The sequence below is a fragment of the Leptonotus elevatus genome, chromosome 20 (assembly GCF_054856555.1).
Source record: "Leptonotus elevatus isolate MCC_2025b chromosome 20, RoL_Lele_1.0, whole genome shotgun sequence".
Lineage (NCBI taxonomy): Eukaryota > Metazoa > Chordata > Actinopteri > Syngnathiformes > Syngnathidae > Leptonotus > Leptonotus elevatus.
The window spans coordinates 5,699,177-5,719,878 of NC_141258.1; the positions used below are offsets into that span (position 1 = coordinate 5,699,177).

General features: G+C 43.0%; 3 protein-coding genes across 7 annotated transcripts in view; 2 read left to right on the forward strand and 1 right to left on the reverse strand.

Moving 5' to 3' along the window:
* Positions 1 to 20,702, reverse strand: part of pigp (phosphatidylinositol glycan anchor biosynthesis, class P) — a 58,618-nt gene that overhangs the window by 1,206 nt on the left and 36,710 nt on the right. The gene's annotated exons all lie outside the window — the stretch shown is intronic.
* On the forward strand, positions 2 to 3,633 carry rexo4 (RNA exonuclease 4). Its single transcript, XM_086064588.1, has 8 exons — positions 2 to 478; positions 635 to 942; positions 1,017 to 1,160; positions 1,243 to 1,436; positions 2,480 to 2,568; positions 2,652 to 2,726; positions 2,807 to 2,881; positions 3,063 to 3,633. The coding sequence occupies exons 1-8, from the start codon at positions 281 to 283 to the stop codon at positions 3,216 to 3,218; spliced, it is 1,239 nt and encodes a 412-aa protein (XP_085920714.1). The 5' UTR covers positions 2 to 280; the 3' UTR covers positions 3,219 to 3,633.
* Positions 7,961 to 20,702, forward strand: part of LOC147156613 (voltage-gated potassium channel KCNC1-like) — a 44,091-nt gene continuing 31,349 nt past the window's right edge. For 2 of the 5 annotated variants that reach the window (XM_086064582.1, XM_086064583.1), the window contains exons 1-2: positions 7,961 to 8,528; positions 15,032 to 15,748. In XM_086064582.1, the coding sequence (XP_085920708.1) occupies positions 15,128 to 15,748 (621 nt within the window). In that variant the 5' untranslated portion in view covers positions 7,961 to 8,528; positions 15,032 to 15,127. The remainder of the gene's footprint in view (positions 8,529 to 15,031; positions 15,749 to 20,702) is intronic. The other 3 variants (XM_086064585.1, XM_086064584.1, XM_086064586.1) reach the window with 3 other exon arrangements.

Genomic DNA, 20,702 nt, shown 5'->3' on the forward strand with positions numbered 1-20,702 from the left:
TAGTTTCCGCCGAACACTTTTGACTGATACACCAACCGGAAGTCGCATTCTCTGCATGTCTGGCGCATGGTTTTTAGTAAGTGAGCGCCTGTCCACGCACGTACCACGCTTATTCGAACAATTTATTCGCTTTTGAAGTTCACTCGGTAATCTTACACGACAGAAGCAATTTTACCAGCGTGACACAGAAATCTACCCATGACGTAGGGACGACAAGAGCCGCGTGGACACGAACTAACTTCTTACCGAGCTTGGTTTGCAAAGTGTTCCGGTCAAAGTAATGTCTAAGATGAAGCCGAATAAAAAGAAGCAGCACTCCTCCGATCAACACAAATACTATTTGAAAAACAAAGAGAAGCACAGGAAGATACAAACACAGTTGAAGAAGAAAGTCGTGGAGGAAGTAAAGGGTCCAAGGCAGGTCAAACCACCACAAGATGCCAAACTGTTTTCTGCCAACTGGAAAGCATTAGAAAAGGTACGCCTTGTTGTGTGCATGCCATCAAATGCGTATATTTTGTTATTCCAGAGAACTGTCGTTTCCACCATGTTTTACATCAATTTACATTGAATAGAAAATGAGCAGTGTTGACATACTATATGTCCTATTCAACACTACCATTGCCGTCCACAGCAATTAAAGTCCGAGCAGGCTAGGACGACAAATGAGCCATCGACGTCCCAACAACAGCCCAATGGCGCTCCGCGAGAAAAGAAAGGCAAACCACTCAAAAGTGCATATCGCCACAATACCTCCTCCACTAAGACTGATTCAGGACAAAAAGCCAAACACAAAAATGTTGACCGCAAGGCTAAAATTCCTGTCGTGTCGGACGCAAAACAGCCAGCTGCAGTTAAAAAACGGAAAAACGAGTTAAAAGCAAATGGCGGGGACGCGGCCAAGAAGCAGAAAGTCGAGGCGAAAGAGTCCAAACCTACAGAGTGAGTACACAACAACGCGTTGGTTTGACTTTAAATGCAAACGTTGTTCTAATGATTGCTTTGCGCTCTTGCAGAGATGACTTTTGGTTTGACGACGTGGACCCCGACGACATTGAGGCGACGGCGGGTCCAGAGGCGGCGGAGATCATGAGGAAGAGGAATGGCGTTCAAACAAAAGAGACCGAGAGTGCTCTAGTCAAGGAAAAAGCTTTTGAGGGGTGAGAGGTCACCGTCCTCACATTCGACGCTGCAGTATCTGTGACTTTGAGATGACCGTCAACCGTTTTTGCTCGCCTTCAGCCTCACCAGAGCCGTCGCCATCGACTGCGAGATGGTCGGCGTCGGTCCCGGCGGGGAGGACAGCATGTTGGCGCGCGTGTCCCTCGTCAACCATTTTGGGAAGTGCGTCTATGACAAGTACGTGAAGCCCAGCGAGCCGGTGACGGACTACCGGACGGCGTTCAGCGGCATCCGACCGCATGACATCGTAAACGGTGAGTCCGGAATCAGAATCGTTTGATTGTCATTGTCGAGTAAGATGCGATGAGATTCAATATGGTTGTCCAAGAGACATAAAAAAAAAACAGCGGGAGACCGATTATTAGTAGTCAAGGACGCCGATAACCGATATTTGGAGCTGATGTTCGTATTCCCTAAAAGGGAAAATATTGACATCAAAAATTCATTTTAACTATTTCTATTAGTTAAACTTTTTTCCCTACTTTTGTTAACAATAGTATGAAACCATATATATATATTTTTTGTACATTTAGAACAGATATAAAATAGTCATGCAATTAATTAAGACGAAAAATTTTAACCGCCCGACGCCCCGAATTTTTAATTAACTTGAAGTCGCATCAGGCGATTACATTTTTTAATTATAATTAATCGCATGACTTTAATAGTTCGATTAATCACACATTTTATATCTGTTTTAAATGTACAAAAATCAAAAATGTTCTAGGTTTTCATATTCCTGTTTACAAAAGTGGAAATTCTTTTAAACTAATAGAAAAAGTTCAAATGCATTTTTGACGTCTATAGCCGTCAATGGCAGTGAATGAGTTAAATGTTTAAGCATATGTTTATTGAACAATGTTTAGGGTTTGCAAAATATTGGTGTTAAAAAAAAAATCTTAGTCTATAGACATCTTTGTTTTACAAATCTTCCAAGGGCAGTAGCATGTCTTTAAGTAAAGTAAATATAAATAAATGTTGTTTGCTTAAGTAAATCAAGTTTATTTTTCAAACTATCTGTAGTATTTTTTTTTTTTTTTACTTATCTTAGTTTTAATTTCAAACAAAGCATCAGAAGCATCAATGACAATTGCAATAATTAGTTCCCTAAATATTTTTTCCCCTGAACATTTAAATGGATCTATTAGCGACTGTGTGATTCTTCAAAATGGTTGATGCCGCCGATATTCGTCAAAAAGCTGAATATCGGCCCATCCTTAGAAGAAGAAAAAAAGGCAAACATAATTTTGGATCTACAAAAACGTTTGATAAATAACTATTTGTCTCCCGATTGCAGGCGAGGCCGTAGCGACCGTGCAGAAGGAAGTTGCTGAGATCCTGCATGGAAGAATTTTGATCGGCCACGCGATACATAATGACTTGAAGGTAGCCAAGGAATATTTTTCAAAATCCTTTCCGTGTTCTTAGAACATCCTTTTATGTTTTTGTTTACATTTTTTTATTTTAAGATCTTGCTACTGGATCACCCGAAAAAGAAAATCCGAGACACTCAGAAGTATGAACCCTTCCGGAAGATTGTCATGGTACGAGCAGTGCACACGATCCACGCCACATGAAAAAAACATTCTCAGATGACCGTTTCTTTCTTTTTGACTTCTTTCAGAGAAAACGACCCTCGCTGAAAGTGCTTTGTCAGCGAATTCTCAACGTCAAGGTCCAGCATGGCGAACATTCCTCGGTGAGTCGTCAACTTTTGCGTCAATGCTGAAAATCTTCCGTTTTTTAATTATTCGAATTTTAATCGATTCCGCTCGATCTCAAAATAGGAACGATTTTGTAGCGCGTTAAACTTAAATTCCACGTTCCGCGTCTCGTCGTCACGTTTGCGCCCGAGTCTGACCGCCATTGTCGTCGTCCAGGTCCAGGATGCGCAGGCCACCATGAGGCTGTACACGCTGGTGAAGAAACGGTGGGAGGCCGACATCAAAAACGGCACGGAGGACAAACGCGGAAAGCGCAAGCGCAAAGCACCCAAGCAGGCAAACAGGCCTCGTGTCGCAGGTTTGTCGTTCTGACGCGAAAGACGCTCTTACGTCTTATTTTTGCCTTCTTGGAACCCGGAAGAACATTTTCTGATGAGGTTCCAATAAATCTGCAAATAAGTGATGACTTCAGGAAAACACGACAAACAAAAAACGCATGGCAGGCACAGAAAAGGCATTTTGGGATATGTTTCATATTCATACGTTGTTTCTGGAATTTTTACATGAACACATTTTAAATAGTGTATGTGGATTTGGGACAGCTTTTCCCTCATTTGTGTGTAAAACCTGTTTTGTTGTGTTCTTTTCCTGCTTGCCTCGACTTGTACAGTATCTGTACAGTTTGAATAAAATCATTATTTACGGTACACCAAATGCGCCACTGAATTTTGAAATGTATACATTTCTCACTGACAAATATTAAAGTGAAAACCAAAAATATCCATAATATATTGTAATTAGTTTATTTTAAAAAGTCACAATTAACTCATTCACTTTTACAATTATTCACAATTATTTAATACTATTTCTATTAGTTGAATTTTTTTCCACTTTTGTTAACAAGAGTATAAAAAAAACGATATATATTTTTTGTACATTTAGAACAGATATCAAATTTGTGATTATTCGTGAGTTAAGTCATGCGATTAATTACAATTAAAAAATGTAATCGCCTGACGCCCCTAATTTTTGATATTTTTCCCCCCCAAAGATAAAAAAAAATGTCTAGGTTTTCATACTCTTGTTAAAAGTGGAAAAAATGTTAAACTCATAGAAACAGTTCAAATGATTTTTGGACGTCTATGGCCGTCAATGGCAGTGAATGAGTTAATGTCAATAATACCACTGCTCATTATTAATTTTTTTAAAGCATAACCATAGGTCTAGTAATCGCTAATTATGGCCGTGCCGTGCTTCACATGAAGCCGATATGTTTTGCCGCCATCTTTTTGCTGTGGATACCTGAAAGTGAAGAACTTTTGCAAACCTCGTCAGCGTCTGGCGCTGCTTGCAGATCGCGTGGGTTGACCGCCGCTTACCTTCCACAGCTTTGCTCTAGCTCGCTTGTTGCTAGCTTCGTCCGCTAGCTGCTCTTGTTAGTTAGCCTACTTGCTTGTTCACGTTTCAAAATCATTGCATTCTATTAGTTCACCACGAGATGGCACTAAATCCCGCACCAAAATTTGATCAAATTGTCAGAAAAAAAAAAGTCTTGACTTAAAATTCTGCTTTTGTTTTTAGCCCAAACTATATCACAACACCATTTTTAGTTGTGAATGTTGAGCCTGTTACTATTTATTCATGTCACTGCTATATTTATATTGTACTGCTGGTATTTTGTGCGATCCGCCAAGAAGAAGAAGCACAACAATGGAGGGCATCCACCATTTTGTGTTAATTTCCCTCACGCGCTTGTCTGAGAAGACGACGAGCTTCCTTGAGGATGACGTCAAATTGTGTCTTCTTGTGACAACATTTTCAGCAAACGCCACTTTGGTAAGGAATCCAAAATGTGGTACTAAAACATGCATTTTTATTATTTTTTTTTACCTCCAAGGAGGTTCCATCTGTGTTCAAAAATGGTTATATTATAATTATTTTCATTTTCATAGACTCATTTTTCGACCACCCAAAATGTGAGCGTGCTCGGGCCGTCATCTGCTCGTTCGCTTCCCTCGCGCGTGAGTTGCAGCGTGTCTGTCGACTAATGTCGGCGCTTTGAGTAAGAAGCCAGCTGAGCATTCAGTATTTATGCGAGCTTGATGAACAAACGCAGTCAGCTGCTTAACTCGCAGCGCTGCCGTTGCCTCCGCTAAGTGCTGGTGAACATCCCTCCTGTGAACGTCGTGGCCTTAAAAAGTGTTGTGCTAATTAGGCCATTAACGCATTCGCTGCCATAAATTCATAAAAAAACAAGATTATTAAAAATTACACAGATTTTATATCAGTTCTAAATGTACAATAATAAATTTTTCTAGGTTTTCATACTCTTGTTAACCAAAGTGAAAAAAAAAAGTTAAACTAATAGAAATAGTTAAAATGACAAATGTCAATGGCAGTGAATGAATATTTTTTTTTTTTTAAATATTCGGGGCGTCAGGCGATTAAAGTTTTTAATCGTAATTAATCGCATGACTTTACTAGTTAACTCACAATTAATCACAAATTTTATATCGGTTCTAAATGTACAATAAAAAATGCTAGGTTTTCATACTCTTGTTAACAAAAGTGGAAAAAAATGTTAAACTAATAGAAATAGTTACAATGATTTTTTGACGTTTATAGCCGTCAATAGCAGTAAATGAATTAAAAAAAAAAGATAAAAAATGTGGGGGGTAAGGCGATTAAAGTTTTTAATCGTAATTAATCGCATGACTTTACTAGTTAACTCACAATCACAAATTTTATTTCGGTTCTAAATCTAGGTTTTCATACTCTTAACAAAAGTGGAATGCGTTGTTGACAAATTTGTACCGCCTAGCCGCGGCCTACTTTACATCCAAACCAGGCTACTTCCCATTTGGTTGCTAGGCAACCAGCGCAAAATACAGGTGAACTTGTGCCACTATTAAGGAGATAAAATAGTCCTCCGCCATTTTGTGACATCCACGGTTTATTCTTCTAATTGAGCCATTATTCACAGAAATATGGTAACGTTCATGATCTACCTGACCTCATTTTTACCTGTTCCGTTTTGTTCTGCACTGAACAACGGCAAACTCTTTTTGCCCCGCCCCCTCAACTTTCTCCTAATGAGCTTTCGCTGTAGACTTCACGTGTACAAGCAAAGCTGTTTAAACGGCCTCATTTAACAAGAACGCAAGCTGCTTGGCACTAATTGAGTCAACACACAACCCGACTGATCTGGTGGCGTCTCCTCGGCTCATCTTTACTCCGGGTGCACTTGCGGCCGCACGCGCATGCTAGCGAGGCCTTTTGCCCCTTTTACAACTACTGTAATTTTCATGAGATTATCTGAAGCACTCACTCTTGGACTTTCCTGTCAATAAATGCATTAGCAGCCTTGCTGACTGTTGGACTTCTGTAAAGCTGAGTTGCATTTAGTTTATGATATTTTACGTCATGTATACGTCAGCGAGCGTTTGTAATATTTTGCTCTCACCCTCAGCAAAATATTAGGAATACCTTTCCGCCACATATGTCATTGTTGCAACGTGAAGTTGATCAATTCATTTATTTATTTATTTTTAGCAAATCAATACTTGAAATTCTATTAATTAGACTGTTCCACCACTGCAAAAAAAGTTACATGTTTTTAACTCCTTCACTGCCATCGACGGCTATAGACGTCAAAAATTAATTTGAACTATTTCTATTAATTTAAAAAATGTCCCACTTTTGTTAAGAGTATGAATATAGATTTTATTTTATCAGAACAGATGTAAAATTTGTGATTATCTTTTCTTATTTATTTTTTAATCACATTTGTTTTTTGTTTTTAAAAGATTATTAAAAATTAGGGGCATCAAGCGATTAAAATTTGTAATCGTAATTAATTGCATAATTTCACAAGTTAACTCCCGATTAATCAAAATTGTTATATCTGTTCCAAATGTACAAAAAAAAATCTAGGCTTTCATACTCTTGTTAACAAAAATGGAAAAATATGTTAAACTAATGGAAAAGGTTCAAATAAATTTTTGACGTCTATTGCTGTCAATGGCAGTGAATGAGTTTTAATAAGGAAAATTGCCAAATGTACTTTATAAAAACATTATAGAAGAAAATGTGAATAAATAAACTACTTAAAAAAAAGAAGAAAGAAGCATAATTACCAGTGATGGGTGATCGGACTGATATCTGGCCTTATTTCAATGTTTTGCACTCGCAATAGCGGTTTTGGCCGCCCTCTTGTGGTCGTTTTATGACAAGGAAATAAAAATCACAAATCATGCAATTTATTTTGTAGGTCTTTCTTGAAAAATGATCTCAATGATTTTCCGTGGAGGGGAAATTTTATGTATCAAAAGTTCTAGTGGTATTGGTACTGAGTATCGGTGACTACTTGAGTTGAATACTGGTATTCATTTGAAAAAAATAAATGGTATTGAACATCCGTAATATGTTAGTAGTTGGAAGCTGAAAGTCACAGGGTGCCTTTAAGGGGGCGTGGTCTAATAAGTGACATCAAAAACAGGGCCATGAAGTTCACACCCAGTTGATGATGTACAGTTGGGGACTGGGCTATGTGCCCCCCCCTCCCCAACCATATACGCACAACTGGCGGTGGATATTCCATAATAGTTTCAGCAAAGCTCCTCGAACCTAACGTAACAGCACATACATGATTGACACCTCGTCAGCCATACCTTCTTTCTACGATTGGTCGTTTTTCCTCGGGCGCTGTTTTTTGTTAAAAATGGAATTAGTGGGACAAGATGGGGCCAGAAAGTTTGGATTTATTGTTACTACTGCATGGTCGTATCATTTTAAGAAAAAAATGCCTTTTTATTTATTTATTTATTTATTAAGAGTTCAAACTCTGTTTATTTTTTTTTTAAATGATTGAAGCAAGCCAAAAGCTCCATTTCAGCAGACCAAGAACAATCGTATGTTTGCTTTAATTTATGCTCGATGTCACCCCCCCGTTGATGTGAATGCTGGGAACCTGTCGACAAAATGGTGTTTGTGCATCCATCCGGCACGGAGAGAGAGAGAGAGAGAGAGACGAAGAGAAAGCAGCGACTGAACAGATGGCAATAAATCAACACGATCCTTACTCGACTCTCTTTCTCTGCCTCCGCGGCGTGTGTGTTTTCCCCCATTTCATTTATGTATCAATTTGCGTATTGATGAAGTTGACCATACGAGCGCGCGTGTATAGGGGCAGGTTCCTCCCACCCTTCCGTCTTGGGTCTAATCCGCCCACATGTATCGTCTGAGGGAGGGTTAAAAAAAAAAAAAACTAGTGCAGGAGGTGACGCTCCTCTAAAGGAACACAGAGAGGGACAAGGCAAAGAAGCTGGGCTGCATCTCCATTGATATATTTGACCAGACAGACAAATGCTAGCAGGCTATTATTTATTTATCCCGAGGCAATCATACAAAAAGGTGATAGCTAAAAAAAAAAGGGAGGCTGTGTTTATACCCCCCTGCTTCATTGCCATCTAAACTGCAATTTTTTCCTTAATCTCTGGGAAATCCCCTTTAAAAAAAAAGAAAAAAGGAAAAATCCCCCCCCCCTCAAAATGAATCATCTGACCGGGTGCGAGCGACTGGATACTGTGTGAAATCCTCCGATAACAAAGAAAAGAAAACTACGCGGTGATTGATCCCTATTTTTTTTTTCCGGGTTTGGCGCACGCAACCTGCACCAGCCAAGTGAGTATGAACGTCTCCGTGCATCGCGCGTGCATGCGTTCAATTGATGATGACGATTAGCGTTATTATTTCAGCCTCCATTTAACGAGCGGCGAGACATTCAACAAGTCGCGTTTTGTCCTTGCGTGTGCTCCATTCACACGATTTTCCCCCTCACACTGTTGCACAGCCGTCACGTGGTCTCTCTCTCGCTCTATGTATATATATGCACACACCTATATGTTGATATGTATGTATTTATTTGAGTGTGTATATACGTCACTAATGGTGGGTGTTTCCCTGCATGCTTCCTGCACTCTTTTTTTTTTGACGCGCACGCGTGTGTGTTAGGGCCTTGATAAAAGGAATCATAGTACCACAAACGCGCACACACTTGACTATACTCTCCGTCATTGGCCGGGATCTCATCCAGGAAGTACAAAGTGGCAGTTCAACGTCTAGACTTCCTCACACACACACACACACAGCATCACCTCCACCTCTGCCAACTTGCTCCATCTTCTGCATTCCGCAGCATCACACACACACACACACACGCACACACATTCACGCCAAGTCTCCAGTTTCATAACGCCCCTCGCTCGCTTCCTTCCGTCACTTCCCGCCTGCCAACTGGCTCCGTCGTTCTCTTTCCCGTAAACGCTCTCGCCTCTCTTTCCTCCATTTGCTCCCCACCCCTTTGCTCTCTTACAAACACGCACACACTCTCCACTGGTCCTGCATTATAAATCTACGGCTGGTGCTATTTTTAGACTGAGGGTAACCCAGAAAACACCCCCCCCCCACCCCCACCCCAAAAGAGGCCCACCTGGCAGTAGAGATGGTGCGTCTGAAAAGGATGAGAGAGAGCCAGTGGTTCTATTTTCGAGGCGAATGACGGAATTATGGAAGGCGGACGTTGGCGCATGCTGCTGCTATGTCCGCGCGGCACCTTCAAAAACGTCCAAACCCTTGACCTTGACGTTAACCTTTCATCCCCGTTTGTTCGTTCTCACCGCTCCCCCACCTGCCAACCATCACTCCTCCCCTGTTGACTAATCTCTCCCTTGCACCCTTCTTTTTTTTTTATCTTGTCGGTCAGAAATAGACGACATTACAAGTCCATTTGGAGCCCTTTAGGTGTATTCTGCACTAATGTAACCTATAGGGCCAATTATTGAATGATAATGGACCCCCCCCCCCCCCAAAAAAAAGAAAAGTAAAAAATTCTCTCTGTGCTATCGGGCAGTAAAAAACTACGGGATGTGCTTGTGCTCACCTTTTAACCAATCACATTCAAAACTCATGTCACCATTGAGTGCATCTGATTGACCACAACTTCAATTCAGATGTTCTAGTAGGCTTTTCTTGACATTTTTGTGGGAAGGTTTTTGTGCCAACACTGACTGCTATTTGGAAATGCCGTCCATCTTGGCTCAGGCCCAGCAGAAAAAATACAGAAAAAAACATTAGAAATGATCAGAATCTCCCAAACATGTGAGAAAATATAACAGATGGATAAAAAATAAAGCCAGGAAAGCCTACTAGAACATCTGAACTTTATTTGCGGTTAATCGTGGCACTTTAGACGATGATGAAGTTTGAATGTGATTGGTTAATACAGAAGATGAAAAAATATTCTTTCAATTGAATTGTACACGTTGAAATGATTTGTCTTTTTCTTTTTCTTTTTAAATTAGAAACCACAAAAAGATGGAATTTGGCCAAGGGTGTGTAGACTTTTTTTTTTTTTTAATAACCATTTTACATTCACACTGTCCCACATTTTTGAACCCCGCTGGTACTCAATGAAACGGTTTACAGCAACAGATCATTTTTTTTTCAATATAAATAAAAAAGGAATAAGCTGTTATGAAGATGGAGGGATGGATAGTAAATAGCAAATTCCTAATCTAATAATGTTACTCTTCGCTTGTCCCAACTGTGCATGTGGCCCCTCATGCTTTAACAGTGGATCATAATGAACTTAATCATGTAGGAAGGCCATTGTTAATTACAAGACCACCTCAGAGAGATCTTAAATATGCAGGAGGTTAATACGTTTTTTTTTAAATTCATTTTTTAATTAATTTTGCTTATATTTACCCAAAAAAAGTCATCCTTGCATAACCTGAACTGAATACAAGACATCTCGGAACTCACAGTATGATTAGTGTCAAATTTTTGATAGCAACCATAATTGATATATTGGAATAAAGCCACACATACTTAAGGTTACAAAAATGCTCCATACATTCTACTTAATATGAATAGTGGCTCTATGACTCCAAACATGTACTCACTTTTTGACTTTGGGCTTCTACTCGCATATTTCATTTTTATTTAGTTGTCCATTGGCATAGATATACATTTAATGATTCTCAGATAATTTAATGGCAAATAAAAATGATATCAGATATCAAAATTGGCCTAAAAAAGATCTTCTGGATATTCAAACGTACGGTAGCTTTTAAATGTTGGTTCAGCTGTTTTTTGTGCTTATCAATATTTATATCTTTCTAACATGAAGTCATCATTTGCTGAGGTGGCAAAAAAATAACAAACCTATTTTGTAAAAAAAAAGTCACCAGAAAATACCGACTCCAGTAAAGCTGAAAATAATCGACTGAAGTACTTAGTTACTCCGCGCTGACCGCAAGGATTAAGACCCCCTCGCCACGGGGTCTGTATGCTATGATGTGTTTGGATTGGTTGGCCCCCGGGGAGCGCCACGCTGGCTGGAGTAGGCCATTTCCTTTCTGCTTGCTTAATTGATTGCCTATTTCATTCATGTGGTGGGAATTGGCCACGGGCGCGAGCTCGGTTGCGATGATTGTGACGATTTTCACATCCTCCCTTTTTGCACGAGTACCATTTTTTTTTTTGTAACAACAAGCTTCATTAGGATTCAAAAGGGGGCACCTCACTTGAGGGGAGGGAGGAGGATTGAGGGATAGAGTGGAGGGGGGGGGGGGGTGACCGCAGTGCTGCAGTACCTCCCTCAACCTGTAGATGTCTCCTGTGCACTGAGTGTGATGATGCAGATAAGAGGAGGGAGGGAGGGAGGGAGGGAAAGGGGCGATGTGGATGGAACAGCATGACGCCTTGTGGTTACATCCTTTGATGAGGGAGCGGGTGGCGGTGAGGGGGGGGGGGGTGCGAGGGAAGTGGGGGGCATGGCAACATCACACACATACACATCTCATACACGTGCATACATGCATGACATTTCCCTGCTTTTACACCCTTTTCTAATCACTTATCATCATCCATAGTCCCCCCCCCCCCTTTTCACAATTATCCCCTAATGTCCTTTTCTCCTTCTCATGTGCCCCCCCCCCCCCCCCCAACACTTCTATCCTGTCACCTCCCTCTGTGATTGTTTTTTGCGTTTCCTGCCAACAGCCAGGTTGGTTCCGCATAGTCAGCACTCCTCCGAATTCCTCTCCCCTCCCCCTCGCAGGCAATGCATCCCATAATCCCATGCCCCCCCCCCCCCCCAACACATATGCACCAACCCATTCCTCTTTTCTCGCCGCAGTGTTTGCGCTCCTCCGCCGAACCTTTTTATTCTTCTTCTTCCCACCTAGGGCTGCGTTTGTTAGCGCGTTGGGCCAGGTGAGCGTGCCACTCGGTCCGAGGTGGGTGAGGATGAGGGGATGGGGGGGGGGGGGCTGGTGGCAGGACACGGTGGCCAAGTCAGGAAATGCTGCAGGAGAAAGAGAAAGAGAAAGAGAGGGAGAGAACACCCCCTATCACCATCACCACCTCCAGTTTGCGCCGCTTTCCAATGCGTAGAACACTCCGCCTCCTTTCTCACCTCGCGCTTTTTTTTTTACCCTTCCTCCATTTTACTGCTCATAACACCCCCCCCCCCCATTCAGCTTAAATTTTTCCTCTGCATTGAAGTGCACATCACACTCGTTTTGAGCTAAAATTGCCACCTCAGGAAAAAAAAATGCACTTAACTCACTTGCAACTCTAAATTTAGCTGTTTCGATGCTCTGAACTGCATGCAGTAATCATAAAGTGACCACACATGACACCAGGAGGGGAACGGAAGGCGTTTAGCAAGACTTGTGGCTGTCTGTGTATAAAATATTCAGCAGTTGACCAACCAAAACAACTGACGGTTCGACTGTTTGAAAGTGAAAAGTGAGGAACTGTCCGTGGTGCTGAAACCACTTTTCTACTTCTTAACTTTGAGCCGCTAGTTAGTTAAGCTAGCTAGTAGTTAGGTATCTCAACATACTGATTTTAGGCTTTTCCTCCAAGAACTTGTCGTAAAAATTGTTAAATCGGAAGTTGTTCCGCGTCAAGACAAAAAAAAATAAGCGCGGATTTGCTGCAGTGTCCTTATGAGAAGAAAGTTGACCCAAAAAAGTGGCGGCGGGGATGATGATGATGATGATGAGGAAGAAAAACAGCGCAGGGTGTTGGGGGGTGGGGTAAGTAGAAGAAGTCTTGCTTCTCACTCCTTAAAGGTGATTCCATTTGTGCGGAATGTGAGAGCGAGCGAGTGCAGAAGAGAGTAGTAAGCGGAGGGGGTGTTCATAAAAAGGGTCCGAGGGGGGGGGGGTAGATTGGGGGTCATTTTCTTTTTTGAATAGAGGAGGTTAACACGCTTCTGTTTATGAATGACGACGCATGCAGCTCGCGGGTGCAAGCTGTGACCTGTGTGTGTGTGTGTGTGTGTGTGTGTGTGTGTTGACTGCAGCTCAACTCATTCACGTTTATGGCACACTCGCACCCTTCCATGTCCTCCTTCTATTACTGAGCAATAAGATCCACCATGCTGCATCTCACTGCACCCCCCACCCCCTCCCCTCCCTCCAAATGCATTTCATTACCCCCCTTTCCTCATGTTCTCGAAGCAGCTTTTTCTTCTAACCTGATAATTGTGCATGGCACGAATCTAAAGTCAAGTGTGTAACAACATAAACATGGCCACACTCCTCCGAGGCAATTAACACACACACACTGCCGTACACATACATGGTGCTGCGGCGCCTTACGTCAGAGATGCGTTCGGGATCAGGGGCAAAATGGGGGATGGAGGGGGATGGACCCCTCCCCACTTTCCACACTCCTTTTCCTCCCCAGTTGTCTTTTCTCCTGCTGGCTCGCACGAGTGTGTCCGTGCAGGTGGGGGGGGGTGGCGGGGGGGTGCACATCTCACAGTGGCCTAATTAGGGAGCGGATTTGAATGAGCACCGACTTGAGCATCAGTCGGATCAATTTAGAGATTGCGGGATGAGTGAGGGAAAAGGGGGAGACATAACAGAGCCGGGAAATTAAGTGACCTTCATCATTAGCAACGCGTAAGGATGTATAGAGAAGAGAGGGTGGGGGCCACAAGTATGGTCCGGGGGCCTCAAACGGTCCGCTCTATTCTTTAATCGGGCCCACCGAGCATTTAATATCAAGAGTTGTGTAGTATTTGTCACCTAATAATGATTGCTTAAAATGTATTCATTAAACAATGAAATGATAATGTGGTTGCACAAGTGTGCACGCCCCCTTCTAAATACTCAGGATGAACCAATCACATTCAAAGTCATGTTAAATGACACAACTGCCACCGTCGAAAGTGTCCTCTGGATAACCTCAATTAAAGTTCAGACGTTCTAGTAGGCTTTTCCTGACATTTTCCAGTGTAGCAGAAGTCTGAACGTTTTGTGCTAACACTGACTGGTATTTGGAACTGCTCATAATTCCATTTCAGGCCTCTACTTGAAAAATAGTGTCAGGAAAAGCTTACTAGAACATCCAAAATGCACTTTAACATTGTTCCACATGTTATTGGGAACGTTTTTCTACTTGTTTTTGCAGAATTATAAAGCAAAGGTTGAATTTTTTGGCTATAGGATGACAGCATCATGCCTTGTTTTCCCCCCCCCCTTCGGGTGGAAAAGCCTACTAGAACATCTGAGCTTTATTTGGGTTAGTCAGAGGCACTATAAATTGCGGCAGGTGTGTTCTGACTCATTTTTAACATGAGTTTGATTGTGATTGGCAAATTCTGAATGCATCTACATATCCAGTAATGTGAGGGGGTGCACACTTGTGCAACCACAATGTCTCTCTCACTTTTTATTTATTTTTAATGTGTTGTTATTTTCAATTGAATTGTGTTTAAGTCACATTAATGGCGTGGGAAAAGTTTTAAAATGATATCTCTGGGTCTCATTTCTTTATATCACAAAAAAATAGCATTTGAACAGGGGTGTGTAGACTTTCTTATATTCACTGTATGTAAACTGTAAAACGGAGTTATTATAACTGTAGCGTTTATTATTTATGTATTTTCCCCCCAGCTCATCTATGAATGATGTGCTGGCTTTAAAAATCAAATGATAGAGGAGCTCTTTTTGTTACCATGATGCACGTAACAAGGTTATTTGTTGACCTTTTCCATGCTAACGTGCTACTTTACATGGTAGAGAATCCCTATTCGGCTAAAAGGCGTCCCTTTCTCCCCCCCTCCCGTCTCTCTCTCTCTCTCTCTCTCTCTCTTCCCGCAGACTCCTCCTCCCGCCTCCCGCCGGTTGCTCTCATCTTCTCCCTCCTCCTCCCTCCTCCTCCTCCTCCCCCTCCCACCCCCCCACCCCCGGTCCTCTATGCTCAGTTCGGTGTGTGTATCCTCTTTCAAAGGGCGCAAGGGTGGGAACAAGTCGTCCAACAAAGCATGTTACAGCGCAGACATGACTTGTCCGTCGGAAAGCGAGAAAATCGTGATAAACTGCGGCGGGGTGCGCCATGAGACGTACCGGAGCACCCTGAAGACCTTGCCCGGCACGCGCCTGTCGTGGCTCACCGAGCCGGACGCCTTCAGCAACTTTGACTACGACCCCAAATTGGACGAGTTCTTCTTCGACCGCCACCCGTCCGTCTTCTCCTTCATCCTCAACTACTACCGCACGGGCAAGCTGCACTGTCCCAACGACGTGTGCGGCCCCCTGTTCGAGGAGGAGCTCGCCTTCTGGGGCATCGACGAGACGGACGTGGAGGCGTGCTGCTGGATGAACTACCGCCAGCATCGGGACGCCGAGGAGGCGCTGGACAGCTTCGAGACGCCCGAGCCCGACGCGCCCGACGACGACCCGGCCCTGGGGGGCGCCGACGGGGACCTGAAGCGACTGTGCATGCAGGAGGACGCCAGGAGGGCGGGATGGTGGAAAACCTGGCAGCCCAAAATATGGGCGCTTTTCGAGGACCCCTACTCGTCCAAATACGCCCGGGTGAGTCGAACCGCCATCACCAACTTTTTCCAAAAGTTGTGCATGCGCATCGGGGCTGCATCGCTGTTGCTACCTGTCTCTCACTGTATAGCGTGCATGGCATTGCAGGATATAGACTTTCTGCTACTGAATAATTCATATCGATAGGAAGAGGCTGCTTTATGTATGGCACACATCAAAAAGTCCTCACGCCGCATTCGCTCCGATTGGCCGTTTTCACTGCCATCGATTTCAATGCGCATCATCGGCGCACGTTTGTCCTCTTTTGCGACACGCAGATTCGGCTCTCATCTTTTCTCACGTTTGCCCTTGGTGCTGCTTCGATTGATTTTGCCCCCCCCCACCACCCCCGGTCCCATTTGAACGCTACATGACTGTTACACGCGGGCTCTGTGACTTTTACATGCAATACAAATACACATAATTGTGTGGGAAAAAATGGAATCGTGCATGTGAAGATGAGTGAGAATGTGAATTTGATCATCCCAACCCAGGACACCCGAATCCGCGTCTAACACGGATTACGTAGATTAGGATAGCCGCAGCCTCGGATCACTTTTAAGAGGGAAGAAGTTATGATGCTGTGATGGGCAGTTAATGCAAATCAAGCCACCTTCTATGTGGCTTGCCTTCACTGTCATCCTCTGCACTTGTTAAATGTTGCAGCACAACTATGGGAAATGCTAGAAAATAAGATAGAAACTGGAATTGATGGGAGCTTTTCAAGTATACAAAATCTATAAAATCGGATTGATGTTACTCGCTACATATAGTAAGACTTTATAGTGTTTCGGTTATATATTGAATGTGTAGCTATTGGCTAAAACTATTGAAGTTGGGGAGGGGGGTTGTGCAGAGTGCAGTGCAGGTATCGTCGCCCAGGATGCATTTGTGTGTTTCGTCCCAGCTCTTCGTTCTATTCCGACCCGACAGAACCTTCTTGGTCCGGAGAGATGCAAATGACGCGAGGAGAGGAAGAGATGTTAGAGATACGAAGGGACAGATGATAAGCAGACGAGACATCGGTCTAATGATTTAAAAGCGATGAATCAAACAAATCAACGTCTTCATTTAAACCCCCCCAACGTCCTCGCACCCCCCTCCTTCGTTTCATGTTCCGTCGATGTACCGTAGCGGCGCGCGCGCGCGCGCACACACATGCTGGTGCTGGTATCTATGCTGGCTTTTCTGCTGCAGTAGACGCCGGAGAGAGGAGGGGGGAGCACTGGAGAAAGAGAAAAGAGGTGCAGAGGGTGCTGCTGGTGGGGGTGGGGGTGGGGGGGTGGTAGCAGATAGGCAGAGCGAGAGGGAAATGGAGAAGGGGTGAGAGAGAGGAGAGAGACGGTGGGAAAATGGAGTGAAGGGGGCGAATTGGTAGGAAGCAAGGGAGGATGTGACAAACGTGATTGGGGGCGGGGCCGGGGGCTCGTCTTTGCATCTTCGATTATCTTTGAAGGCTGGAGCCATCCAATCCCCCCCCCTGAGCTCGGCTCTCTTGCCTGCTTGCTTATCGATTGATATTTCATTGATTATCTTCTCTCGTTTTTTTTGTGTGGGTGTGTTTAAAGACACGCACGTTCGTAAAGACTGCAACAATAAAAACCCTTCCATGTTACTCTTGAATTCAGTGCCATTTGCATTGGATGTACTTATTGAGCCACATCAGATTTGCATACATTAAACCACTTGGTGGTTGCTCCGAGTCAGCCAATGACAACAATTGCTCATAAATGCTTTGTTGTGCCAACATTATTGCCATAAATGCCAATCAATTATATTGTTAAAGTTGATTCAACTTAAATTACTGTTTTGTCCCCCCAAAATACAAGTTGTATTTTTGTGTATTCAGTGTATGTTTCCTTGTACGCTAATGTTACTTATTCACACTCCTGTTTAGAACGACAACATGACTTGTTCATCATTGGCTTTTGAGTTATTTTGTTTTTTGCACTCACACATACAAACATGGTCTCCCAAGCGGGGAAGCGAACCCACGCCAACCTGCATCGCAGGCAAGTGACGGTACCACGCCGCCACCCGCCCGTTGGCTTAAACGTACTTTAGAGTAGCAATAGCTAGATGATATCACAAAACAAAATTATGATTTTTGGCTTCTGGTTTGAATGCCTGAAGTGTCAGTCGAAAAAGATGATGCTACACGCTTCGAAGGGTTTCACCAGGTGATTTCATTTCAAAATAGATGTCACAAATTCAGACATAGGGTCAATAAAGATAAGCTAATTTATTGACTTTTCTGTTGCTCAGATTCATGGCATGGACGTTCTCTTTTGATGCTGAAAAAGCTGATGTTAGCTAGCAGGCTAATCTTTAGCCGATTAGACGACGAGTTGATGTTAGCTAGCAGGGTATCATTAGACGACTAGTCCACGTGTTGACGTTAGTTAGCAGGCTGGTCATTAGCCGATTAGTTTACGAATTGATATTAGCTAGCAAGTTAATCGTTAGCTGATTAGTCAACGAGTTGATGTTAGCTAGCAGGGTAGTCATTAGCCAATTAGTCCACAAATTGACATTAGCTAGCAGGCGAGTGAACATTAGCTGATTAGTTTACGAGTTAATGTTAGCTAGCAGGGTAGTCATTAGCCAATTAGTCCACGAGTTGTCGTTAGCTAGCCGGCTAGCCATTAGCCGATTAGTCGACGCGTTGACATTACTGCTCCGCAATTATGTTGAAAGCTTGAAGTCTACAAATTGCTAATCACAGTTTTGGAAACTCGTCTTCCATTCGGCCAGTTTAGAAAGGATTCTCGACTTGCCCATCTGCTGCCGTCGCCGGACTTTAATGTTCAATGGAGCAGCGACAAAATACGGAAGTCAGAGAGACGTAAATAAACAGAGTGGATGAGAATAGCGGTTAGCCTTGCCACCTTCAGCTATTCTGATTGCTGCTAATCAGGATTTAGGGCGATCATCATCATCATCATCATGACCACCAAAATAATAATCGAGCGGCCACCGTAATCTCAGCATTTGAGCCACCGACCTCACTCCCTGAAGGTCATAGCGATCATTGCAACAGTTTGTGTCCCTATTTGTGTTGTGCTGCATAATGTTGGAGCGCATATTGCTGCCATAAACACGAATTTGACTCAGAACGCCTACGCCCGGACGTGCTGTCCCCTGATAGAAAACCACCGCGGTGGACCGAACCCCCCAAAAAAGATGCATTGGCAGGTGAACAGCGAGACAAGGGGAAAAGCAAGATCACCTTGGAGAGGATTTTGTCAACACAGCTTGAGGGGAAGAGAGTTTAAATACATCCAACTGTGTCTGGCAAATACTTTAAAAAAATATATTTTCATGCAGATGAGGGATGGACTGTGCAATTTGTACCATTTTCAAAAGGTAAAAGAAAAAAATGAAACATTTACATTGTAAATATTGTCCGTACGGAAACATTGCATTTAAAATAAGCACGTCGTCAGTTCAGTTATGAGGATGATTTTGATGATTTTGTCAGTGAGCATCTGCCAGTTTCCTTTTGTAGTAGTTCTGAACTTGTTTTAATGCCATTGTTGTGTTGAAAATGCCCCTTAAGGAACAGTGAGCTGTAATCGCCGCCTCTTTTGCCAGCAAAAATTAGTTGTGTCTGAATCACATCTGCTGGTTACTACCATACAGAACTTTACATTTGATAGGCACAGGTATTATTTTTATCCACTTCGGGCCACCATCTTCACAGTCTACACTGTAGTATCTGTGACATTGAATGCCTGTGGCTTTAAAAGGCCCGGGCCCTGCCTGGTGAGTGACGTGTGTGTCAACGAATGAGTGTGTCTGTTGTTAGCTCAAGTTAGCAAATTTGGGTGTTGGGTCGGCAACTTATTTCTGCAGTAACACTAGTCCATGTGGAAAAAATGTTCACTGCGAGGCTTCAAAATGTTCACACCCCATCCCACTAGGCCCCGCCTCCTAAAGACACATCTAACACACAGACACAACAATATGTAGATTTTTCAGCCAACTTCAAGTACATTTATAATATTTTCTAACAAGTTTGAGGAAGAGTTCACTGTAAGTATACTTTCATGCCTAAGCATATATTTAACCTTTTTGTTGTTGTACTGTAGTTCATATACAGTATGTTGACTCTCTCCGTGAATGGGGTAAACATTGTGTGATCTCTATTGCTTTGTGGATCTGTGCGTGCCCCCGTTGCACTGCAGGTAAACAACCCACCTGAAGCTAAAAAGCAGCTTTCCTCTTCTTACGAGTGCAAACATGGCTTTCTCTCTCAAGTGTCCCCCGCAATGACGCGGAAGTGCGCTCGAGCGTTGCGGAATTAAACACTGGTTACTTTGCTTGTATTCGCGCTTCCCAGTTGTACCTGTTGGAAAACCCCGGCTGAGAAGACCGCATGCCTCCCCACTCCCACACGCGCTCCTCTCCCCTGTGGGCCGCTTGTGAACATAGCGAAAGGGAAGGAAGAAAAGGAAGCCTACATTTCTGTCTCGGCTGGCAAAAACGATTCTTTTGTTTTAAGCGTGTAAGACAAGCTCAGACTCTGAATCAACAACAACAAAAAAGTGAATTTTGCACTTTTGTTTTCATGCGGATGAACATCAAATTTCATTTTTTATTCCTGACAAGGAGCTGTTAAAAAAAACGCCAAAGTATCGCAGTCATTTTCAGACAAAAACTGGCCTTCCTGTCACTCAAAATTCTGCTCGTGTCATCTTTATGTACTTTCCTCCTCCTCTGCACCGAGATCAATTTAGCCTTGCTGGTTAAGTGCTGACTCAGCCTTCTGCTTGCAGTCAATTGGGACCATGTTCTTGGGACCTGGAGGAGCTACAGTGGATTGCAGTGGTGGGAGTTTTCTAAATCAGCCAATCACAAACTGGACTCAGTAAAAATAATTGGCTGTTATTTAAAAAGTTATATGTGAAGACGGGTCCATAAACTTGAAAACAGCCCATTTTTTTTTTATTTA

What these genes read in the sequence shown, in the direction of transcription:
- rexo4 (XM_086064588.1), top strand. Translation starts at nt 281, where the DNA reads ATGTCTAAGATGAAGCCGAATAAAAAGAAGCAGCACTCCTCCGATCAA. An exon ending in CGATACATAATGACTTGAAG is followed by an intron (nt 2,569 to 2,651) that starts GTAGCCAAGGAA and finishes TTTTATTTTAAG; the next exon opens with ATCTTGCTACTGGATCACCC. An exon ending in AGCATGGCGAACATTCCTCG is followed by an intron (nt 2,882 to 3,062) that starts GTGAGTCGTCAA and finishes GTCGTCGTCCAG; the next exon opens with GTCCAGGATGCGCAGGCCAC.